Source organism: Leptonychotes weddellii, chromosome 1, assembly GCF_054177405.1.
Source record: "Leptonychotes weddellii isolate Sample4059 chromosome 1, ASM5417740v2, whole genome shotgun sequence".
NCBI classification, from domain to species: domain Eukaryota; kingdom Metazoa; phylum Chordata; class Mammalia; order Carnivora; family Phocidae; genus Leptonychotes; species Leptonychotes weddellii.
In genome coordinates, this window is record NC_138369.1 from 55,197,408 (window position 1) to 55,215,838 (window position 18,431).

At 42.8% G+C, this 18,431-nt stretch overlaps 1 protein-coding gene across 25 annotated transcripts in view; it reads left to right on the forward strand.

Annotated features, from left to right (window-relative positions):
• ARPP21 (cAMP regulated phosphoprotein 21) overlaps positions 1-18,431 on the forward strand; it is a 154,644-nt gene that overhangs the window by 90,638 nt on the left and 45,575 nt on the right. For 23 of the 25 annotated variants that reach the window (XM_031024148.2, XM_081823985.1, XM_031024145.2 and 20 more), the window contains 4 exons: positions 6,969-7,132; positions 8,028-8,132; positions 9,062-9,322; positions 13,513-13,636. In XM_031024148.2, coding sequence (XP_030880008.2) covers positions 6,969-7,132; positions 8,028-8,132; positions 9,062-9,322; positions 13,513-13,636 — 654 coding nt within the window. The remainder of the gene's footprint in view (positions 1-6,968; positions 7,133-8,027; positions 8,133-9,061; positions 9,323-13,512; positions 13,637-18,431) is intronic. The other 2 variants (XM_081824054.1, XM_081824065.1) reach the window with 1 other exon arrangement.

An 18,431-nucleotide genomic window follows, 5' to 3' on the forward strand; every position in this document is an offset into this window, starting at 1 on the left:
TCCATGATCAATGGTTCTTTATTTTTTAATTTCTCTAGTGGTCAGTTAACATCCACACTGATTCCAAAGAACCCAGAGCATTGGGCAAATAGACTGACAAGCATCTGTCTCATGGGGGAAACTTCTCAACCAGGGGGATTTGTGCCCATGCCTCCAAGGCCATTTTGCAATATCCACTGACATTTTGATCAACATGACTGAGAGAGGAAGGGGTTGCTACTGGCATCTAAGAAGGTAGATGCCAGACATGCTGCTAAACATCCTACAATGCCCAGGACAGCCCCTTCCAACAGAGAATTACCCAGCCAAAAATATCAGTAGTGCCATGGTTGGGAAACCCTGGGTTAGAAGGCTTGACATTGACTAGTTGCCTCTTTGGAAGCCTTTATAAGTAATTGGAAAAAAAATTGAATTGTCTCAAAAAATGTCCGAGTTTTGGTTTCGATGATTCCAGAGTATTTCCGTGATTAGCTAAACTTGAAAAAGCAAAAGTGAATGAGAATCTCATAAAAGCAATCTGACTCAATCTTTTCACATATATAGCACTACTAGTAATTAGGAAATTCAGAGAAACATGAGAATGATAGTAAAATATTTACTTGAATAATTGCCACATTTTCATGAAAACATATGGCACATTCTCAAGGCAGGGTGTTTGATGGAGACATTTTGAAAATGCCATAAGCTTGAGGGAAAAGAAGGCATAATCATTTTATTGAAAACCATTTGAAAGCTTTCAGAAGAGATACTTCTAAGGAGAATATTAGATTGCTTTTATTTTATTTGGATCATTGGAAGTACTAAAAGGAAATTAAAAGAAAACCAGGATTATAGTCATTACTCTGGGCACTGATCGAAGGATGGTCTGACTCTGTTGGCTTAAATCCCTTCACTTCTAATTGAGACGGAGGGCTTGCTGACAAGAGCACACACAGACATTAGTTTTGAGTCATTTGTTTTAAGCAAAATTGCCGTGTTTCAAAAAGCTCAACAGAGTATTTTTTAGGGTATAATGAAGAAATATTATTTGTAATGATATAATGGTTGTGCATGTGTTATGTGTATATTATCATGTATAATCTTGCTTATAGAAAAAGAAACAAAGTGCTTTTTGGTGTCAAGTCCCAATTCTTATGCATCAGATCCAGTCATTTAGAGCTGTTACCAAAATATGTCCTTTGAAAAAGGATCCTAAGCAAGGAAAAGGATCTAATCACACTGTCGAGTAGCTTCTCTGTATGCACCTCTCTGATCTGACAAATGCTTGACATTAAAATATCCCAACACCAGAAAGAAAATGTATTAATATATTGTATACCATGGTTGAGTGGTAGGATGGAAGGGAAATTATGTTTCTTCTTTCCTAGAATGTGTTTATTTTTGTATATTGAAAATATGCATGTGTGTGTGTGTATACAGATCCATTATGTATCATATATACATATATGTGTGTATGTGTCTATCTATGGTGTGTATGTGTGCATGTCTGTCTGTCTGTCTACCCATCCATCTATTTATTTAATCTCCTATGATTCTACTATTGAAACTGGAAATTTGCCTCCTTTGGATTGGAACTCATCTTTCTCTGTCATTGCTGTGAACTCCTGAAATCCACACCTCTCCCCTTCCCTAAATATGTGGTAGAAATTCTTTTGTGTTAGGAACCAACGGCATACGACTACTTTACTTCTTGTGTGAATAGCCCTTGGGATTCATTTCCCTGTTACCAGCTCATTTATAAGCTCCTTGTGGGAAGGGGCCATCCTTGGCTATTTTTTTACTTCACTAGAGTGGATAGCAAAGTAGTCTTAGGTACTGTGCTCAAAAATTACATAGTATTGAAATAATATCTACTACTCATATGTTGATGAGCATAGTAGAACAGTTTTTTTATCTAATATATTTGAGAATGTGGTTCATGTATGAAACTATGATAAAATACCTGTCTTTTAATTTTTTTCTTATTTCAGTATAGTTGACGCACAATGTTACATTTTTCAGGTGTGCAACATAGTGATTCAGCTTCTCTGCTTGTTATGCTGGGCTCACCACAGTGTAGCTCCTATCTGTCACCATACAGTATGATTACAGTATCAATGATTAGATTCCCTATGCTGTGTATTTTATTCCTATGACTTACTCATTCCATAGCTGGAAGCCTGTACCTCCCATTCTGCTTCCCCCATTTTGCCCATCCCTTCATCCCCCCTCCCTCTGGCAATCACCAGTCTGTTGTCTGTATTTATAGGTCTGATTCTGCTTTTTGTCTGTTTATTCATAAAGTATCTGTCTTAAGCAGACAGAAGACAAGCAATAATTTGAGAATACCAAGGTGCCTGCCAGTCATGTCTACCAAATGAAACAAAAATGAAACTTCCTTTGTGGGCACAATTGACTTGCCTCTTCCTAAGTACCAAATATTCGGCAACCTGAAACCAACCCACCCACATATATTCTCGCAGTTCCCCAAATGCAATCACAACATTTTATTTTGTCTGGCCTTAGACTCTGCTCTCAGCCAGTCTGTTTCTAACTCAGGACCTCTGGCCTATCCTTTCTTTGCTTTTCAGGCTTCTAGATGAGTGAGCTGCTGCAGAGGCTCTTTTTCAAAGTTATCCCCGTATAATGTATTCATCCTCACAAGGCAAGCCTGGGTTTGACTCTTGAGTTTGATCTTCTTCCTGCTGTCTTTGACTTGGCCTCCTTTTAGAAATTTTTAGCAGAAAGCTCATCTTTGTTTGGCTATTTTCTTTCAATTCAGAGCTATCCAGAGATGCCAACAAGCATTAACATCCCCCAAGTACTCATTAATCCCCATATCTCTTGTTTTGCCATTTCGCTTTGCCTTCATCTGGCGCAAATTCACGAGCGAGTGATGTAAGGGCATGCCATCGGCTGGGACTTGGCTTTGCGCAGCCTTTTAGGGCTCATCTCTTTCAAATGCTCCTGATGGATCCTCCTAACACTACACTTTGTATTTTTCACAGGGCTTCTGGCATCTATTCTACTTCTTTCTTATTTTTTTCCACCTCTTTCTTAAATGTGCCATGAAGATTTTGTGTGTGACATGCCCCTCAACGTATCTTTGCGAGATCTGAATTAACCTTAGCTTTTCCATAATCAGCAGCATCCTTATGATTTGATTGATCACCTTCTAAGGACTAGGAAAGGAAAATCTCTTTTTCTCATGCCTCGCTATCTTTTTTAATAAATACCCTTCTGCCAAATACATGGCAGAAATGCATTCATGTTAGAAACCAAGAGCATTTGATTACTTTGTTTCTAGTGTGAATTGCCCTTGGGTTCATTTCCTCATTACCAGCATATTTATAAGCTCTTTGTGGGGAGGAATCAGACTCAGGTTTTTTGTTTTTGTTTTTGTTTTGCATCTCTGGAATGGATAACCAAGTCTTAGTCTTCATGCAAGGTTCAATAATTATATAATAGTAAAATAATATCTACTGCACGGGATGCCTGGGTGGCGCAGGCGCTTAGCATCCGACTCTTGGTTTCCACTCAGGTTGTGATCTCAAGGTCCTAAGATGAAGCCCCACATCAGGCTCTGCCCTCAGCGGGGAGTCTGCTTAAGACTCTCCCTCTCCCTCTGCTCCTCCCCGCTGCTCTCTCTCTCTCTAAAATAAATAAATAAAATCTTAAAAAAAATAATATCTACAGCACATTATTCATGTTGATGTGGAGAGTGGAGAAGTTTTCCACCTAAGGCCATGTATTGAGGGGAATGAGCACTCGGCCAGCTCGTGGCAGCCCGACTTGCCTGCACCCTTTACCTGTGCCAACACACGTGCCAGGGCCTGCCAGGCATGCTCGCGCAGTTCTGGACACGAAAACCTCTTTTAAGCTGGATGGTCCTAGGGCCAATCGTCTTTCCTTCCCCTTTGGTATTCAGCAGCTGTCATTCAAACTAATTGCCCGTATCCAGTTGTAATTGCATCTGGACTAGCAGAAATGGCAGCATCTAGAGAGGCCAGTGTTGCCTGACTTGAAAACCAATAGTCACCTGTCCTAACTCTCTTAGGAAATCATGTCTGTTCCCTTCCCTGGCATATCCATCTTACTTATTTCAGTCTCTCACGTCTTTCCACCTCTCCTTAGTGAGCATAAAAGCAGTCTTCTATACTCTCTCTTCTCTTCCAGAAGAACCTGCCACCTCTCTCTACCCAAGGGAGTCCTGAGTACTTTTCATAGGCAATTATTTGGAAACATTTCTTTTGTCTGCTTCATAGCACATTAATAATATTTCACACAGAGGATCTAAAATTTATCAAAAAGGACACCTGAATAATTTGTGGTAATGTTTTTCACCCTAATTATGGTCTGTTTTTCACGCTACCTTACTTCTCACTGGGGTAAATTGGAAGTCGTAGGAAATATAGTAAAGATCATTTTATTTTTAGTTTCCATCTCTGTATATGTGTTGTGTGTGTGTGTGTGTGAGCACAGAATGAGACTGATTTTGAAATAAAGTTGCTGTGAAGATTTTTTTAAATGCTAGGTATCCAGAATTTTCCTCTTTTTGCAATATAAAATAAGGGAGGGGGACTAAGAATTAGAACACCAAATGGGCTGATAGATTTTTGGAAATTGAACTATTTTTTCATTCTTTCCCAAATTGAGGCTTTGGGGAGAAAAAAATGGGTTGCAGATTTTAAATCCAGAAGAAAGTTATTTTTGAAAAAATAAAACATTTAAAACAATTAAATGTGGCTAAAATTAAATGACAGTGATAGGAAAACAAGTGCCTATGAAGAACATTAACATTTTTTTTAAATACCTCTAAATTTAGTCATTGTTCTGTGACTATAATTCTGGCACATTTGCTTTTCCATCACAGCACATTGTGATTGGTTATGAAACTGTTGTCAGAATTTCCTTAGTTCATGAATATGCAGCATTTAAGGGTTTCACGTTGCACACACACACACGTATATTTGGGCTGAAAATGTGGGGCAATGATGGGCACACTAGGCTCCCATTACGGTTCCTAATGGGTCTGAAATCAAGTCCTGGGAGCAATTGGTTTGGCTTCACTACAACCCCCCCCGTTTGCACTCCAAACCTACTCTAAAATATTTTCTCACTGTAATTTGTCAAACACACATACCTGGCCTGTAGCCTTGGCAGGTATTTGAATGTATGAACCCCTGTGTGAACAATACCTGGAAGAGACATAGGACATGACTAGTCTCCCGGGAGGCTCCCTCCTGCCCCCCGAGAGGTCCCACTTTTCTGACTTCCATTACCATTAAGTTCTGCCTGACCTTGAAGGTATTAGAAATGCAGTTGTACGTTTCCCTAATAGCTGCCCTTTGGGGACTGGTTTCTTTCAGTTGGTGTATATTGGCTAATTATCTCCAATTTTATAACAGTCTGTTCTTGTTGGATACCACACATTTTTTTTTTCCCACTAGAATACTGTTTCGTTTGGGTCCGTTTTTTTTTATTTTCATTCTAACCTGTTCTGTTTTGTTGCTAATTTTCCGCACATCACTGGTGATCTTTGGTTGTTTTTCATATATATATTATTAATGAAAAGGGCTGTTTTCCTCAGCCATCACATGCTCTTGTGAACCCCACATACCGAAACTATGTAAAGGGAGGCTTTCAACTATGTGCTTGGGAGGAACTTAACAAGCTGCCTCTGATATCCCCTTAATGCAAATCAGAATATTCTGATTCTTCTCATTCTTTACCTGCCAGTCCTGGGTGTGATTCCACCTTAAAACATGGCCCCCACCCCTCCTGACTTCTCGCGTATTAATGATTTTCAGTTATGATTGGATTTTTGTCATTAGACCTCGTTGTAGCACGTACACATTATGTAAACTTGGATACTCCACTGAAGTTATTTGGTGTGATGGGAAGTGAATGGACTTTGGAGTCACTCTGACCAGGGCCATTTCCTGACTCTCGCATACTGGTTTGGCCTTTCTGAGTGAGTTGCTTGGCCCATGAGGGCCCTGATTTTTTGTCTCTAAAGTGGAATGAGATCGCATGTCTGCGGGGTTACTGGAAGAGCTGAGCTATGTGTGTAAGGTTCCTGCCACCCTGGAATTTGATTGGTTCTCCCTTTCCTTCCCTCCACTTTCCCTCACTTCCATCTGCCGCTCCTTCGACTCCTTCCTTTTTCCTGTGACCTTTCTGGTGGGCCTTCATTGCGTCCTGTGCAACATAGGAAGATGATACTGTCCTTCCTCCCAGAGTCATGCTGGGGATCTGATGATACTATTTTGTAAACCATAAAATCCTCCTCAAATAATAGTAATAACAATAGTGAGCCATCCATGCCATCATTTCAAAAGGCAAAACAATGTATATTTGCTTCACCATCAGGAGATGATGCTGTGATGCTTGTATTATGCATTATCTTCAAAATCTGAACCCCTGCGTGCTCCTTGTTGTGTCTGTTTAGAGAAGCGAGTGTGTGGATGTGGTATGTTCTGTTGTGTATGTATCAGTAGCACTGATTGCCATTCTGAGTTGGCAACAAGGCTAGTGGAAGCGAAACAAGTGTATTGGTAAATAATGTGTAACCCAGGGTAGCCGGGATTCTATAAAGGGAAGGCAGCCCTATCTCTCAGCGTGTGCGATCTTGCTGATGATGGAGAGGTGCAGGCGGCAAACACACGGCTTCGTGAAGATTGCTTCTCCACAGGCCTTCTCCACTGGGCGCCACTGTACACAGACGTGCTTAGCTTTAGCAAATCTCCCTGAAGGCAGTGGATTTATTCGTTGCTTCTTAAATTGCTCTGGGCTCGCACCATTAGCTAGCTGAAGCAGATAGGTCATAAACAGGAAAGTCTTCATGGTGGTGAAGGTTCCGCTGTCCTAGATTTCCACCGCCCTGCTCCTTTACCTTGGGTTACTTGTTGCGTATCTATCAGTATGGTTCTTTCTGCTAAAGGTGAGACCAAGGAGCTCACCTGAACCCAGCTCCGATTCCATTGCAGGCCAGCCCTTTGTGAATCCCGACGGAACCCCTGCAATATACAACCCCCCCACCAGCCAGCAGCCCCTGCGAGGCTCGATGATGGCGCAGTCCCAGCCACCGCCGCAGCAACAGCCTTCTCCTCAGTCACACCAGCCACATATGGCCGGCCCACTGGTCACTCAGGTAGGAGCTGGTGGGAAGGCGGGGAGGGCAGGTGTTCCCAGGCAAAGGCTGCAGAGTCCTCAGAGCAGAGACTGGTGCCTTAGGAGGAGGTGATACTTTTCACTGGGGCCATTTCCACCCACTCATAAGTAAGACCTGGCGGCCTAGAGCCCTTGATAGCAAGTTGATAAGATTTCATCTGGATCCTCAAGTTTAGATAGACGTGAATGCCCCATCCAATGATTTGCATGGTGAGCACACTGCACTAGGGAAAACGAATGCCAAGTTTTCTCTGAGGTCTATATGCTACGTTTAAGGCATCACAGAGCCTGTCTGGGAGACTGAACCCATAACCTCAACCAGGCTTTCGTATCATCTTGCTCACTCATTCCCAACACAGACCAAGGACTCATGTCTGCAAAGGGATAGTACTGAATGCTTCATCAATTGGAAGAACAGGTATCAGTCCATTCTGAGGTGGCCTGCCTGTTCTTCAAGAGATGTAGAGTGGTCCTCCCTTCCTAGAGCAACACATGGAAATTGCCACAGAAACATGTGGTATTCCCAGGAGGTTGCCAGAGTGAACCTCGTTTGTAATTTTTTCCCTTACTTCTCAGTCCTTGCGCAGTATCTTTAGACCCAGTGGATTTGACTAACAACAATGACATAAAAAGTATCGCAGTGACTTCTGAAGGCAGTGTTTACTCTGAGCAAACATGCGTCCTGCAAGGCTGGCTGGCTGTGCTCTGCCTGGCGTTGACTTCCCAGTGGTGGCTGGTTCCCCTCTCTGGAGTGCACCGAGCCAAGAGGACCTGTAGGGTGGTGTAGGTGGTGTGCTTCCGATAAGCCAGCCTTCCTGTGGGATTTCCACCCCCAGTGCTTCCCCGTTACCTGATCAGCTTTTTCTTTCCTCCAGTCGGTGCAGGGGCTGCAGGCTTCCTCCCAGTCAGTGCAATACCCAGCGGTCTCTTTTCCTCCCCAGCATCTCCTGCCAGTGTCTCCAACTCAACAGTTCCCCATGGTACCGTATTCCATGTGTGCAACCTTTCCCCTGGGAGAGCATGTCCACCAGTTTTATTACTTTCCTGTGCAGGGCTGGCTGATGCTGGGTGGGTGCCCCCGGCTGACTGTGAGGGGGCATGAGTTGGGGTCTCATTCCAGAACATTGCAACCCATCTCCAAAATAATGGTTGCCATTCTGTCATCTGTCCCACGTTTGCTGCTTCTGCAATTGGGTGCCCTTTTAAGAATTTACTGACTAAGCAGGGATTGAATGCCCCGAGAGTTCGAAGTCAGAAACAGAGAGATGTGAACTCAGCGTGACAGCTTGGGAAACAGCTTAAAGTTAGTTGAGGTGGTCATCACTCTGTGCTACTGATGTGGGAGGTTCCCCTAGCCCCCTGATCCCCCACTCTTTCTTCCTTTCCCCACAATGCACTAGGTCCTTTTGGACATCGAGAAGGAGCATTGCCCCGAAATTTCAGGCCAGGCCAGTGAAAAATACTCCCCAATATATCATGACACCATAGTGGCTCCATCTCTGTAGCAGCTGTGGGTGATGGTGAATACAACGGCTTCTGCCTCTCTCCAGAGGGCAGAGACTGTGGTTACTTCTGGGAAGCCCCGCTGACCTTTCAGGACCAAGGACACCAAGCCCTCCTTGCCTCAGCACCATCCCGAGGATCTCAAACCCTTAGTGAAAAAATAATGATTTGTTTCCATTGGAAGAGGGAGATTTGGTCAAATTGTTTACCATCTCTGATCCTCTGGATGATTAAAATCTTATTATGTTCTCTTGTTGTTCTGGACAGAGAATTCCTTTTCTGTTATTGTTTCCAGTTGGTGCGCCCTCCCTTGCCCACAGTGACAAGCATGTGGCCTGTGTCTGCCTCTGTGTGCCTCTCCCATTTCTAGGCTGCTCTTGCTAATTTCCTCTTTGTTTCTGGGCAGAGAGACGATGTGGCGACACAGTTCACCCAGATGAACCTGAGCCGGCAATCCTCAGGAGAGACTCCTGAGCCCCCATCTGGTCCTGTCTACCCGCCGTCCCTCATGGCACAGCCAACCCAACAGCCAAGCTACGTCATTGCCTCTACAGGCCAGCAGCTCCCTACGGGGGGGTTCTCAGGCTCTGGACCTCCCATCTCCCAGCAAGTCCTCCAGGCCCCTGCCTCACCACAGGGCTTTGTGCAACAGCCTCCACCTGCACAAGTGAGTGTGCTTTTCCTCACACCTGTGACCTATAGCTTATTCGCTGGGTGTTTTGACATCTACATTTCCACACAGAATATCACCAGGTCAACCTGGTGTGGCTCTTTCTGGTCCATATTGATATTCCCCACCTCCAGAACCTGATCTGTCCTATTCAGCAGTTGTGCAAAGCCGTGGGGCTCAGAAAGTAGGTTGAATGAAACTGACCCAACTTCCCATGATACAGTGCGGGGAGTGTCCCATTTTCCAGGCTGCTGGTACGGGAGCCACGCAGGAAAGCATTCCCTCCCATGCAAGGTCCTGCTCACTGGACTGCCTAGAAAGGGAAAGTAGGAAGGAAGAAGAGAGCCTGCTCCGCAGGGACTTTCAACTCTCCCCTGTTGCAGCTTGGGAAATGTGCTCTTTCCTTAAGCATTTTCTGGAGCTAATCTGGTGCTCCAGGCAGGAGCTCCTCTAGGAATATAAAGGAGGAAGCTAAAGAGGACATCCACTGTCCCTTCCTCTCCCTAGGGGGAAGCAGAGCTCCTGAGTGCTCTCACGGGTAGTCATTAATCATATTTAATTGACTTGAGCATGTAAGACACCACAGATCACTGATTTTTACTGTCTTCTCAAAGACTGATTATCTGTTACTGTTCACCACCAAACATCTCTGGTGCTCTCCTGGGTATCCCTTGCAGAATATTGCAAGTGATTACTGTCAAGATGTAAAATGCACAGAGGCGTTTTCTGGTCCATTTTCAAGGCACACATATCCCAAGCAAATTCCATCCTAATTAAGAAATATTGCATTGGATGAGCTGTTTAAAGCACGGTGTCACCTTTGTATTATTTGTTTCACTGCCTTAACATCTTGAATAAATTATTTTCTTTTCAAGCCATGCAAAACGCTTCACCATGAAGTGATTTTCATTCAGTTGTTCATTTTATTTTGAATGATTAATTAATTGTTCATCTTCGGTTTTCTTCTCTGCAATATCTCTTGACCAGTAGGATATAAGGAGATGTGAAAAAATAATTTTAAGTTACAGGAGAAAGGGTTTCATTAATGTATTAATTATTTTAGTAATAAATTAAATACTTAAAGTTTAATTAGTGGGAAAAATAGTGTAGCTCTTTTATCCTAAACAGCATCTAAGTGTTTCTTACCCATTTCTGCTATCAAGGAGAAGAGTTGGCAGGATATTTAATTGAAGAATTTTTTTGAAAGACTTTAAAAAAAAAGTCTTCCTTGATGAATGAATTTCACTATTAGTGCACTGCAGGAGCAAAGACAACTCAGAACCCCTGGTGTGTCTGCAACAGACACTTCTTCAAAAGATTTAGAAATAGAAAGGGAGGAGAGTAGAAAAACAAAACAAAACAAAACAGGTGTTCAAGGTTCCTGGTCAGTCTGGGCATGCATGAACTTCTTAGGTATAAGATACAACCCATTGTGCGTTTCAATTTAGTAAACATTTTAAAGCTTGATTACTCAACTATGGAACAATGAAAAGAACTTGAGGTACAGTCCAAGGGCATATGGAAATAAATGAAATGTATGCAGAAAGTGAACCTAATATTTAATAACCTTGAAGTCAGTTTTGTCTGCCATGTCATGTAAGCCTTCTGAACACCCCCTGGAAGGTGAGGCAAGAAACACATGGACAAGGCAAAGAGGGACTTGAAGAAGGTGGTGGGAGAAGAGATTTTTTAATACGGCTTCTTTTTTCTTATTTATTGCTTTCCTCTTCTAATTTACTCATATTTTGGTTTTCCATGTTTTAAAATATACATAGTTGTTGAAAAATTAACATTTTCTCCCCTTGGGAGCTATCCTTACTCTTTTCTCCCTTCCAACCTTGCATTTGGATCCTTTGATGCCTCCTCTTAGTCCCACTCAGCACCTTCCTCCATGGGGGAGGATGAGGATGAGCCAAGTGCCCATGCCCCGTTTGCTTCATATGACTGGGAGATGTAAGTGCTAAGAGCTGGCTGATGCTCTGCCTGGGAGAGGTACCGAATGGAGGTGACCAAACCTCTAGCACAGCCTGGCAGGGTATCAAAGGAGGTAGGGCGGGAGAAAAATACAAGAACAAACCAGGACAACTGAGTACTAAAAATTGAGGCTCTCCTTCAAGAGGTTATACTTTCATCCAAACCATTAGTGCTCATCAGGGAATTTTCAAGTGTTTGAACTCTTTCCCACATCCCTAAAGGTATTTTCATGTTTCATATTGAATATGAGAGAAAAGACCAAGGATTGGGTAACATATTTATGAGCTTCCATTGAATCAAGTCACAGATTTTCCTAAGGGAACAAACTGTTTATTTTTCCTAAAGGACATGGAAATATAAGGCTCATGAATAAATTCCATAATAGTTGCTCTTGTTCTTAATTTTAGGAAGCATCTGATGTATAATGGTAGTAATCTTTAATAGCGTCATGATTTGCCAGAGTGTAACTAAAACCTGTTATTACTCTAGGATTCTTTGGGTTTTTATTGTTATAAATTGCCTTACAAGAAAAGGGAGAAATAGGGAGAAAAAAATCACTATAAACAAAATGTACAATTAGTTAGTTGCCAAATACTGACCCATGTTCATTCGAGACTCGTTCAGTCTCTTACCCTTGGATATCCATATTGCCAGACAGAATTAGAATTCATAACAATTCCAGGGGATTGCAGAACCACAGCTCAACACACTCTAAGTTATCTTTTGTCCCTATGTTATGATAAATAAGGAAAACATGATACATGTGTTTCAATAGCAAGACTGAAATAAAAAAGTGTTTCCTATTTGACATGATCAAATCAGAAAATAAAATCACCATTGAAATCACTGTTCTCAAATATAGGTGGCTTGTAATTTTATTCTGTGTATGTGATACTTACTTGTAGGCTGGTCCTAGTGTACCTCTGTTTACACTTTCGAGAAGATGATAGAAGAATGGTCAGAAGCCTGGAGATGAAAAATTATTCAAGATCAGTAAGAGAGCAGCCTTAATATAAATGAACTGAGGCAGGCAATGTCTCCAAATCAAGAGACATTTGATTGGAATCTTATTGGAAGTAATTAGAATATGTTCAGCCCTTCTCAGTCATTAGAAAGTGACAGTAGGTGACACAAACATTATTTTAAATATATTTTCTTTTTTCAGATTGAACATAAATTCTCTTGGATACTGGCTCTGTGCCAATCACTCTGCCAAGTGCTTTGATAGACTTGACCATATTTTGTAATTCCAACCCCTGCTTCTTATAGGCTAGAGATTAGTAGTTTTCACGTCTCACGTGTGTTTCCATTAGAAAAAGAATTCGTTAGATATAATATTTAAAACTACCATAAACTTTTTGTTGTGGTAGATGACTGTTTCATCCCCCCTCCTTTTTTTAAAGATTTTACTTATTTATTTATTTGAGAGAGAGAGAGTGAGCGATGGAGAAAGAGCACAAGCCCAGGGCGGGTTGGGGGGGGGGGGCAGAGGGAGAAGCAGACTCCCCGCTGAGCAGGGAGTCTGATGGTAGACTTGATCCCAGGTCCCTGGGATCGTGACCTGAGCTGAAGTCAGACGCTTAACCACCTGAGTCACCCAGGTGCCCCTGTTTCATTCACTCTTGTTTCATCTGAAAACACAAAATCCAGTGTTTTAGGACAACAACCATTGTGTTGCTCAGGACTAGGTCAGCAACTAGAGCAGAACTCAGCAGGGATGGTTCAGCTCTGGTTTATATGGTAATGGCTCAGGCAGCTTGACTGGGGCTGGAACATCCAAGATGGCCTCGCTCCCATGCCCAGAATGTTGGCATAGCCTGTCCACTGGGGTGCCTGTCTTCTCCACGTGGCCTCTTTCTCCAGCAGCATGACCTGGACCTCTTTTCCTGGTGGCTGGGTGCTCCTCCTGTGTGAGCAGAAGTTCAAGTCTTCTTACGGACCTGGCTTGCAAGTCTCAGAGTCGCCATTTCTGCCTCATGACATTGGTCAAAGCAAGTCACAGAGCCAGCCCAGATTCAAGGACTTGGGGAATCGATTTCACATCTTCATGAGAAGAGTAGCATGCACGCACATAGGCCAGGGTGAAGTGTTTGGTGGCCATCTTTACAATCTACTACAATCGTAGTATGTCATAAGGCGACCACATATTTTACGTTAAAATGTTACTTCGTGCACATTTCTCACTCCCCGTGGTTCTTCTCTTTCTTCCACAGATGTCCGTGTATTACTATCCATCTGGTCAGTACCCTACCTCAACCACGCAGCCGTACCGGCCCCTGGCCTCCGTTCAGTACAGTGCTCAGAGGGGTCAGCCAACACCACAGGGGGCACAAGCAGGTACTTGCAGTCTGTTTTCCATGTCCTCCTCTAAACCGGTGATTTGTGCATGTCAGTACCTCAGCTGTCCTCTTTGGATGAGTATCCAAGCTTGGCAGTTTAAATCGCCTCATTTCCTTTACCTGGACAAGATAACGGAGCATTGGATTAACTCTGTGTGGAAAAGTAACAGGTACAAGAAGGTGAAGCCCATGTCACTCCAGCACCCAGACATGCATGCTAAATACAGTCTCCATAAATTACTTCTGGATCTTCTTAATTTCTTTTAAAGCAGAGTGCCAACCACATCCTTATCTTCCTAGTTCATACCTTTTCCTTTTTTTTTTTTCATTTTCAACCTGAAGAAATCCTTCCCCTGTTCCTAAGGCTAGGGGACCAAATTAGGTTGTTTCCATGCCATCCTAAAAAGTACTGTCTTTAGAAGAAGGCCCCCGACACTGCAGCCCGTATCCCCGGTGGAAGTCTGACTCCATGGCTCACTTTCTCAAGGGCCACACGCCTCCCGCCCAGAGCTTGGCAGCCACTGTGCAGTGGGAAGGGGGGCCGATACACTGTACGAGAGTGAGTAGCAGGTCTCACAGTGAACCGGTCTCTTTCCCTACTGTGTCACACTCCTAATGGCATGCCAGTGCCCAGAGAGCAGCAGGAACCCAGCAGGGCTGAGTGACTTGTGCTAGGGAGAGGCTTGTGTCCTTCCTGCTGACCACTCTGCAGGGGAAACTGCTCATTGCCATGCTGAAGACCGCCTGACTGGGGGACCCTGCCTTCCGTAAGTAGGTTGTGCTAGAGCACGTGCTCCCACTGTCTCCTTCATGAATGGCTGTTCTGCCATCGGATCTCTATGCTGATTATATGTATATGCATCTGTGATATGAACATATACGTGTGGTATATATGGGAGATGTACAATTTTTATAAGCGGACAAAAAGCACAGTCCTTGCCAAGGGTTCACACCAAGAACAGATACCCTGAGAATAGGAATGCTGACATGACTAGCATCTTGTCAGATTGGAGAAATGATTCAGTTCCTCTGTACTGCAGATAGGTATAGAGTCTTTGGTTCAGCTCCTGACCTATTTAAAGTCTGTGGGAGAAGAAATAGAGAAATATATTGCTGCCAGCCAGACTGTCTTTTGTTTCAACACTGTAATAGTTTGGAGGAAAAATACACACTGACCTCTGAATTGATTTTATATTTTTATAGTAATAAGAACACAAAAGGGTTTATTTTTGTTTTTATTTTTTAAAAGATTTTATTTATTTGAGAGAGAGAAGAGGGAGAGGGAGAGTCAGAGGATCTTGAGATCATGACCTGAGCCGAAGGCAGATGCTGAACCGACTGAGCCACCCAGGTGCCCCGAACACAAAAGGCTTTAAAATGATCAGTTATTTTAAGAAAAGATTTTGGTACTATTTTCTCTGATTGTTGGAAAATGCTGTTATCTCTATCACGTGGTGGTAACTATGCTATCAATTTAGATATATACTATAGTAATGTGCTGCTTGCATTCCTCCTGCTAATGTTTATGAGAGAGTTAATTTATGATCTTCTAGCTACTGGTCCAGAGGCCACTGTGAAGTTTTCCTTTTGGTTACCAATGCTTGTAGAAGAAAGGTGCAGATATCTAATGATAATGATTGACCAAGTTTTAGTTTACTGCCATTATTTGACAGTTTCCTGAAGAGATATTTCAGCCTTATGTTGAGTATAGTTCCTACGCAGGCGTGCAGTTACAAACCTTCTGGGACCTACTAAAACCTGAAAACTCCGGGTCTGTGTGAGGGGCTGAGACAGTTGGATGAATATGTTCGCTGGGCAACAGAAGGAGATTTAGGACAAGCCTTGGGCTCCCCCTGACCCTTCTCCACTGTCTTCACTGATGAGTGTCAATATTAGCAAGAACACCGTGACATTTTGTTATATTTTTTAAAACATTGTGGGAGAATTTAGGGATGCAGAACCTCCCCCCATCTCATGGAGACCTAACTGGCCCCAACTACATTCCATGGCAGCCTGGAGACACTGACTTGCCCCATGCTCCCACATCACCATGGAAATGCCAGCCCCCAGGTGAGGTAATGTCATTGCAGTTAGAAGGGTGCATTTTAAAGTAGTATCATATCCAAAATAGAAGTGCTTCAGGTGTCAAGGAGGTGAGTGGAGCTAAGGTGGTCTGTGGGGAGTGGGGAGATGAGAAAAAGGAAATGATGCGTGAATGATACCCTCCCAGGAGGGACAGTGTCAATATGCACATGAGACCTTTGAGCTCCTGGCTTTTGAGACCACCACACCCGATATGAGCCGAAAATCTCAGTGCAGTTTCCACCGCGGTGTTGAATTTACTGAAGGTTTGGGAAGACAGTGTTCCCTGACCTCACTAAGAATCACCTCTGCTGACAAAATCCCAGCCATCCAGCTCGTGCCATGGTTCCATGACAGTACGTGACTATAGTGAGGAGGGCTTTTGCTGAGCTTAGACACTAACAGAGATTTCCCAAAGGGGCAACGTGGTTATTTGGGGGAGCCGCAGTTCCTGAGGAGCTTGAAGATAGGCCCTCTCTCTCTGTAAAGTGACCTCGGGACAAGCGGTGGTCTGACACCATCCCACAGTGATGGCCTGACTCTCAGGGGCCTGACCTTCTCCCACCTTCATCTGGTCCTGCTTGGCCTGCGTCAGAGTAAACTCTATCACAGGGTTAAGGCATTTAGTGTGGAGCAAATTTACCTCAGTTACAACCAAATGAGAGCTTAATCCCAGTTTGCTTCTTGGCGCTGTTCTTAAGCTTTATTTAATGGTATTGAAAAGTATTTCTTCTTTGTCCTACATTCTTGACCAAATTGAAATCTCTGTAAGTCACGACATCTTTCCTAGGCCTTAAAGCTACACATAGTGGATTTTTATAAAGGAAATCGGATATTCTACCATTGACTAAATAGGCCACTTGAGTTACCCTGAGGCCCAATGGGGGGACATAAATTCTTCCTCCTGGTGATTTTTTTGTACTCTTTACTCTACCAAAGGTGCTAAGCCTCCGGAAGAACTGGTGGGGATTATAAACAAGAGTCATTTATGAGTGGTAGATTTGAACAGTGATATTTGGATTTTGTAGCTACATATATGAGGGAAATAAAAACCATTAATACAGAAGTGTCTCTAATGGAAAAAAAATATGTTGTCAATTTAACATTATCAGGTACCCCCTATGACCTGAAGCTGCATAGAAAGGCAGTTATCAGGTTCAAGCTAAAAAGACTGTGGTTTTCAAATCCTTCCAGCTTTGAAAGACTTGGAAGTGAGAATGTCCCACCTGAGAACAGGATTTTCCCATGGATCAAATACTGAAATGGAGTACTGATGAGCAAGCCTTTCATTTCGTTATATTTTAGGCTTACTTAGTAGTCAGTTACTATATTGCATTTAGTTAATACCTATGTTGCTATGATTTTATTCTGGTTTAAAAACTTTTGTTTTGTTTTGTTTTTAAAGGTTTTATTTATTTGAGAGAGAGAGCATGAGCAGGCCAGAGAGAGAGGGAGAAGCAGACTCCCCGCTGAACAAGGAGCCTGATGTGGGGCTGGATCCCAGGACTCTGGGATCATGACCTGAGCCAAAGGCAGACGCTTAACTGACTGAGCCACCCAGGCACCCCTAAAAATGTTTTTAAGACCACAAACATGTTAGTAGTAATTATAGGCACCATCAGTTAGGTCTCTAAGGGGCTAGTTGCTATGTTAAGTATTTACAAACATTGCGTTTTTTCATCCCCACCACAAATTTACAAGGGAAATAGCTGTGAGCACCCCTGTTCAGAAATAAGTTACCCAGGGTCTCAGGGTTGATCAGATTGGGAGGAGCACCCAGGCTTGCCTGGTTTTAAACCCGCACATTAATCACTTTATCACAATCACATAAACCTAGTTACTAGTGTTGCCTTTATTTACTGTCATGGATGATCATAAACGAGCCCCTTGGAACTAAACCTGCAGGCCCGTGTTACGGAGGCAGATAGCATCTAATTAATTATCCAAGTACAATCAGGTTGACTAATAGCAGAACAAATGGGGGACTCTGGACTTTGGCTCCCGACCGACCACAGGCTTTCACGTTCCGTTGCAGTGCTGGTCACTAACAGCAAATGACAGAGCGCAACTGAGACATTTATGTGCGGATCACATATTGAAAAGAGAGAGAGAAAAAAAGAATTCATCTTGAATCTTGTCTCCAACTCTAAATTCCTTTCTCAGTTTGACTAAAAAAGAAATATATGTAGCTTCATTCTCCACTCTCCACAATCTTGCACATGTTCTAAAAGCCACAAAAATGGGCTTGTAAAATCCTATACACTTGTCATGTGGGGATGAATAAATCCTGGTTTTGGTATCAGAATAATAATGGCCTCATAAAATGAATTGGGAAGTGTTCCCTCCTCTTCTGTTTTTTTGGAAGGAATTGTGTAAAAATGGTGCCGAATTAAATGTTTGACAGAATCCTCCAGTGACACTCTCTGGGCCTGGGGATTTTCAGAAGCATTATTTTTTTTTTACTTTTTACATGAATATAATTCCTAGAGCTTTTAATTATGAAATAGTTATGGTTACAAGAGTATTCAGATGATCTGTCTCATCTTTGCTGAGTTTTGGTCCTTTGTGGTCATTGAGGAATTGGCTCATTTCTTCTAAGTTGCTGGATTTATGAGTGAAAAGTTATTAGTGGTATTTATTATCCTTTGAATGGCTGCAGGATATGTTGGGATATCCCGTTTTTTTTTTTTTCTAACTATTGGTGATTTTTA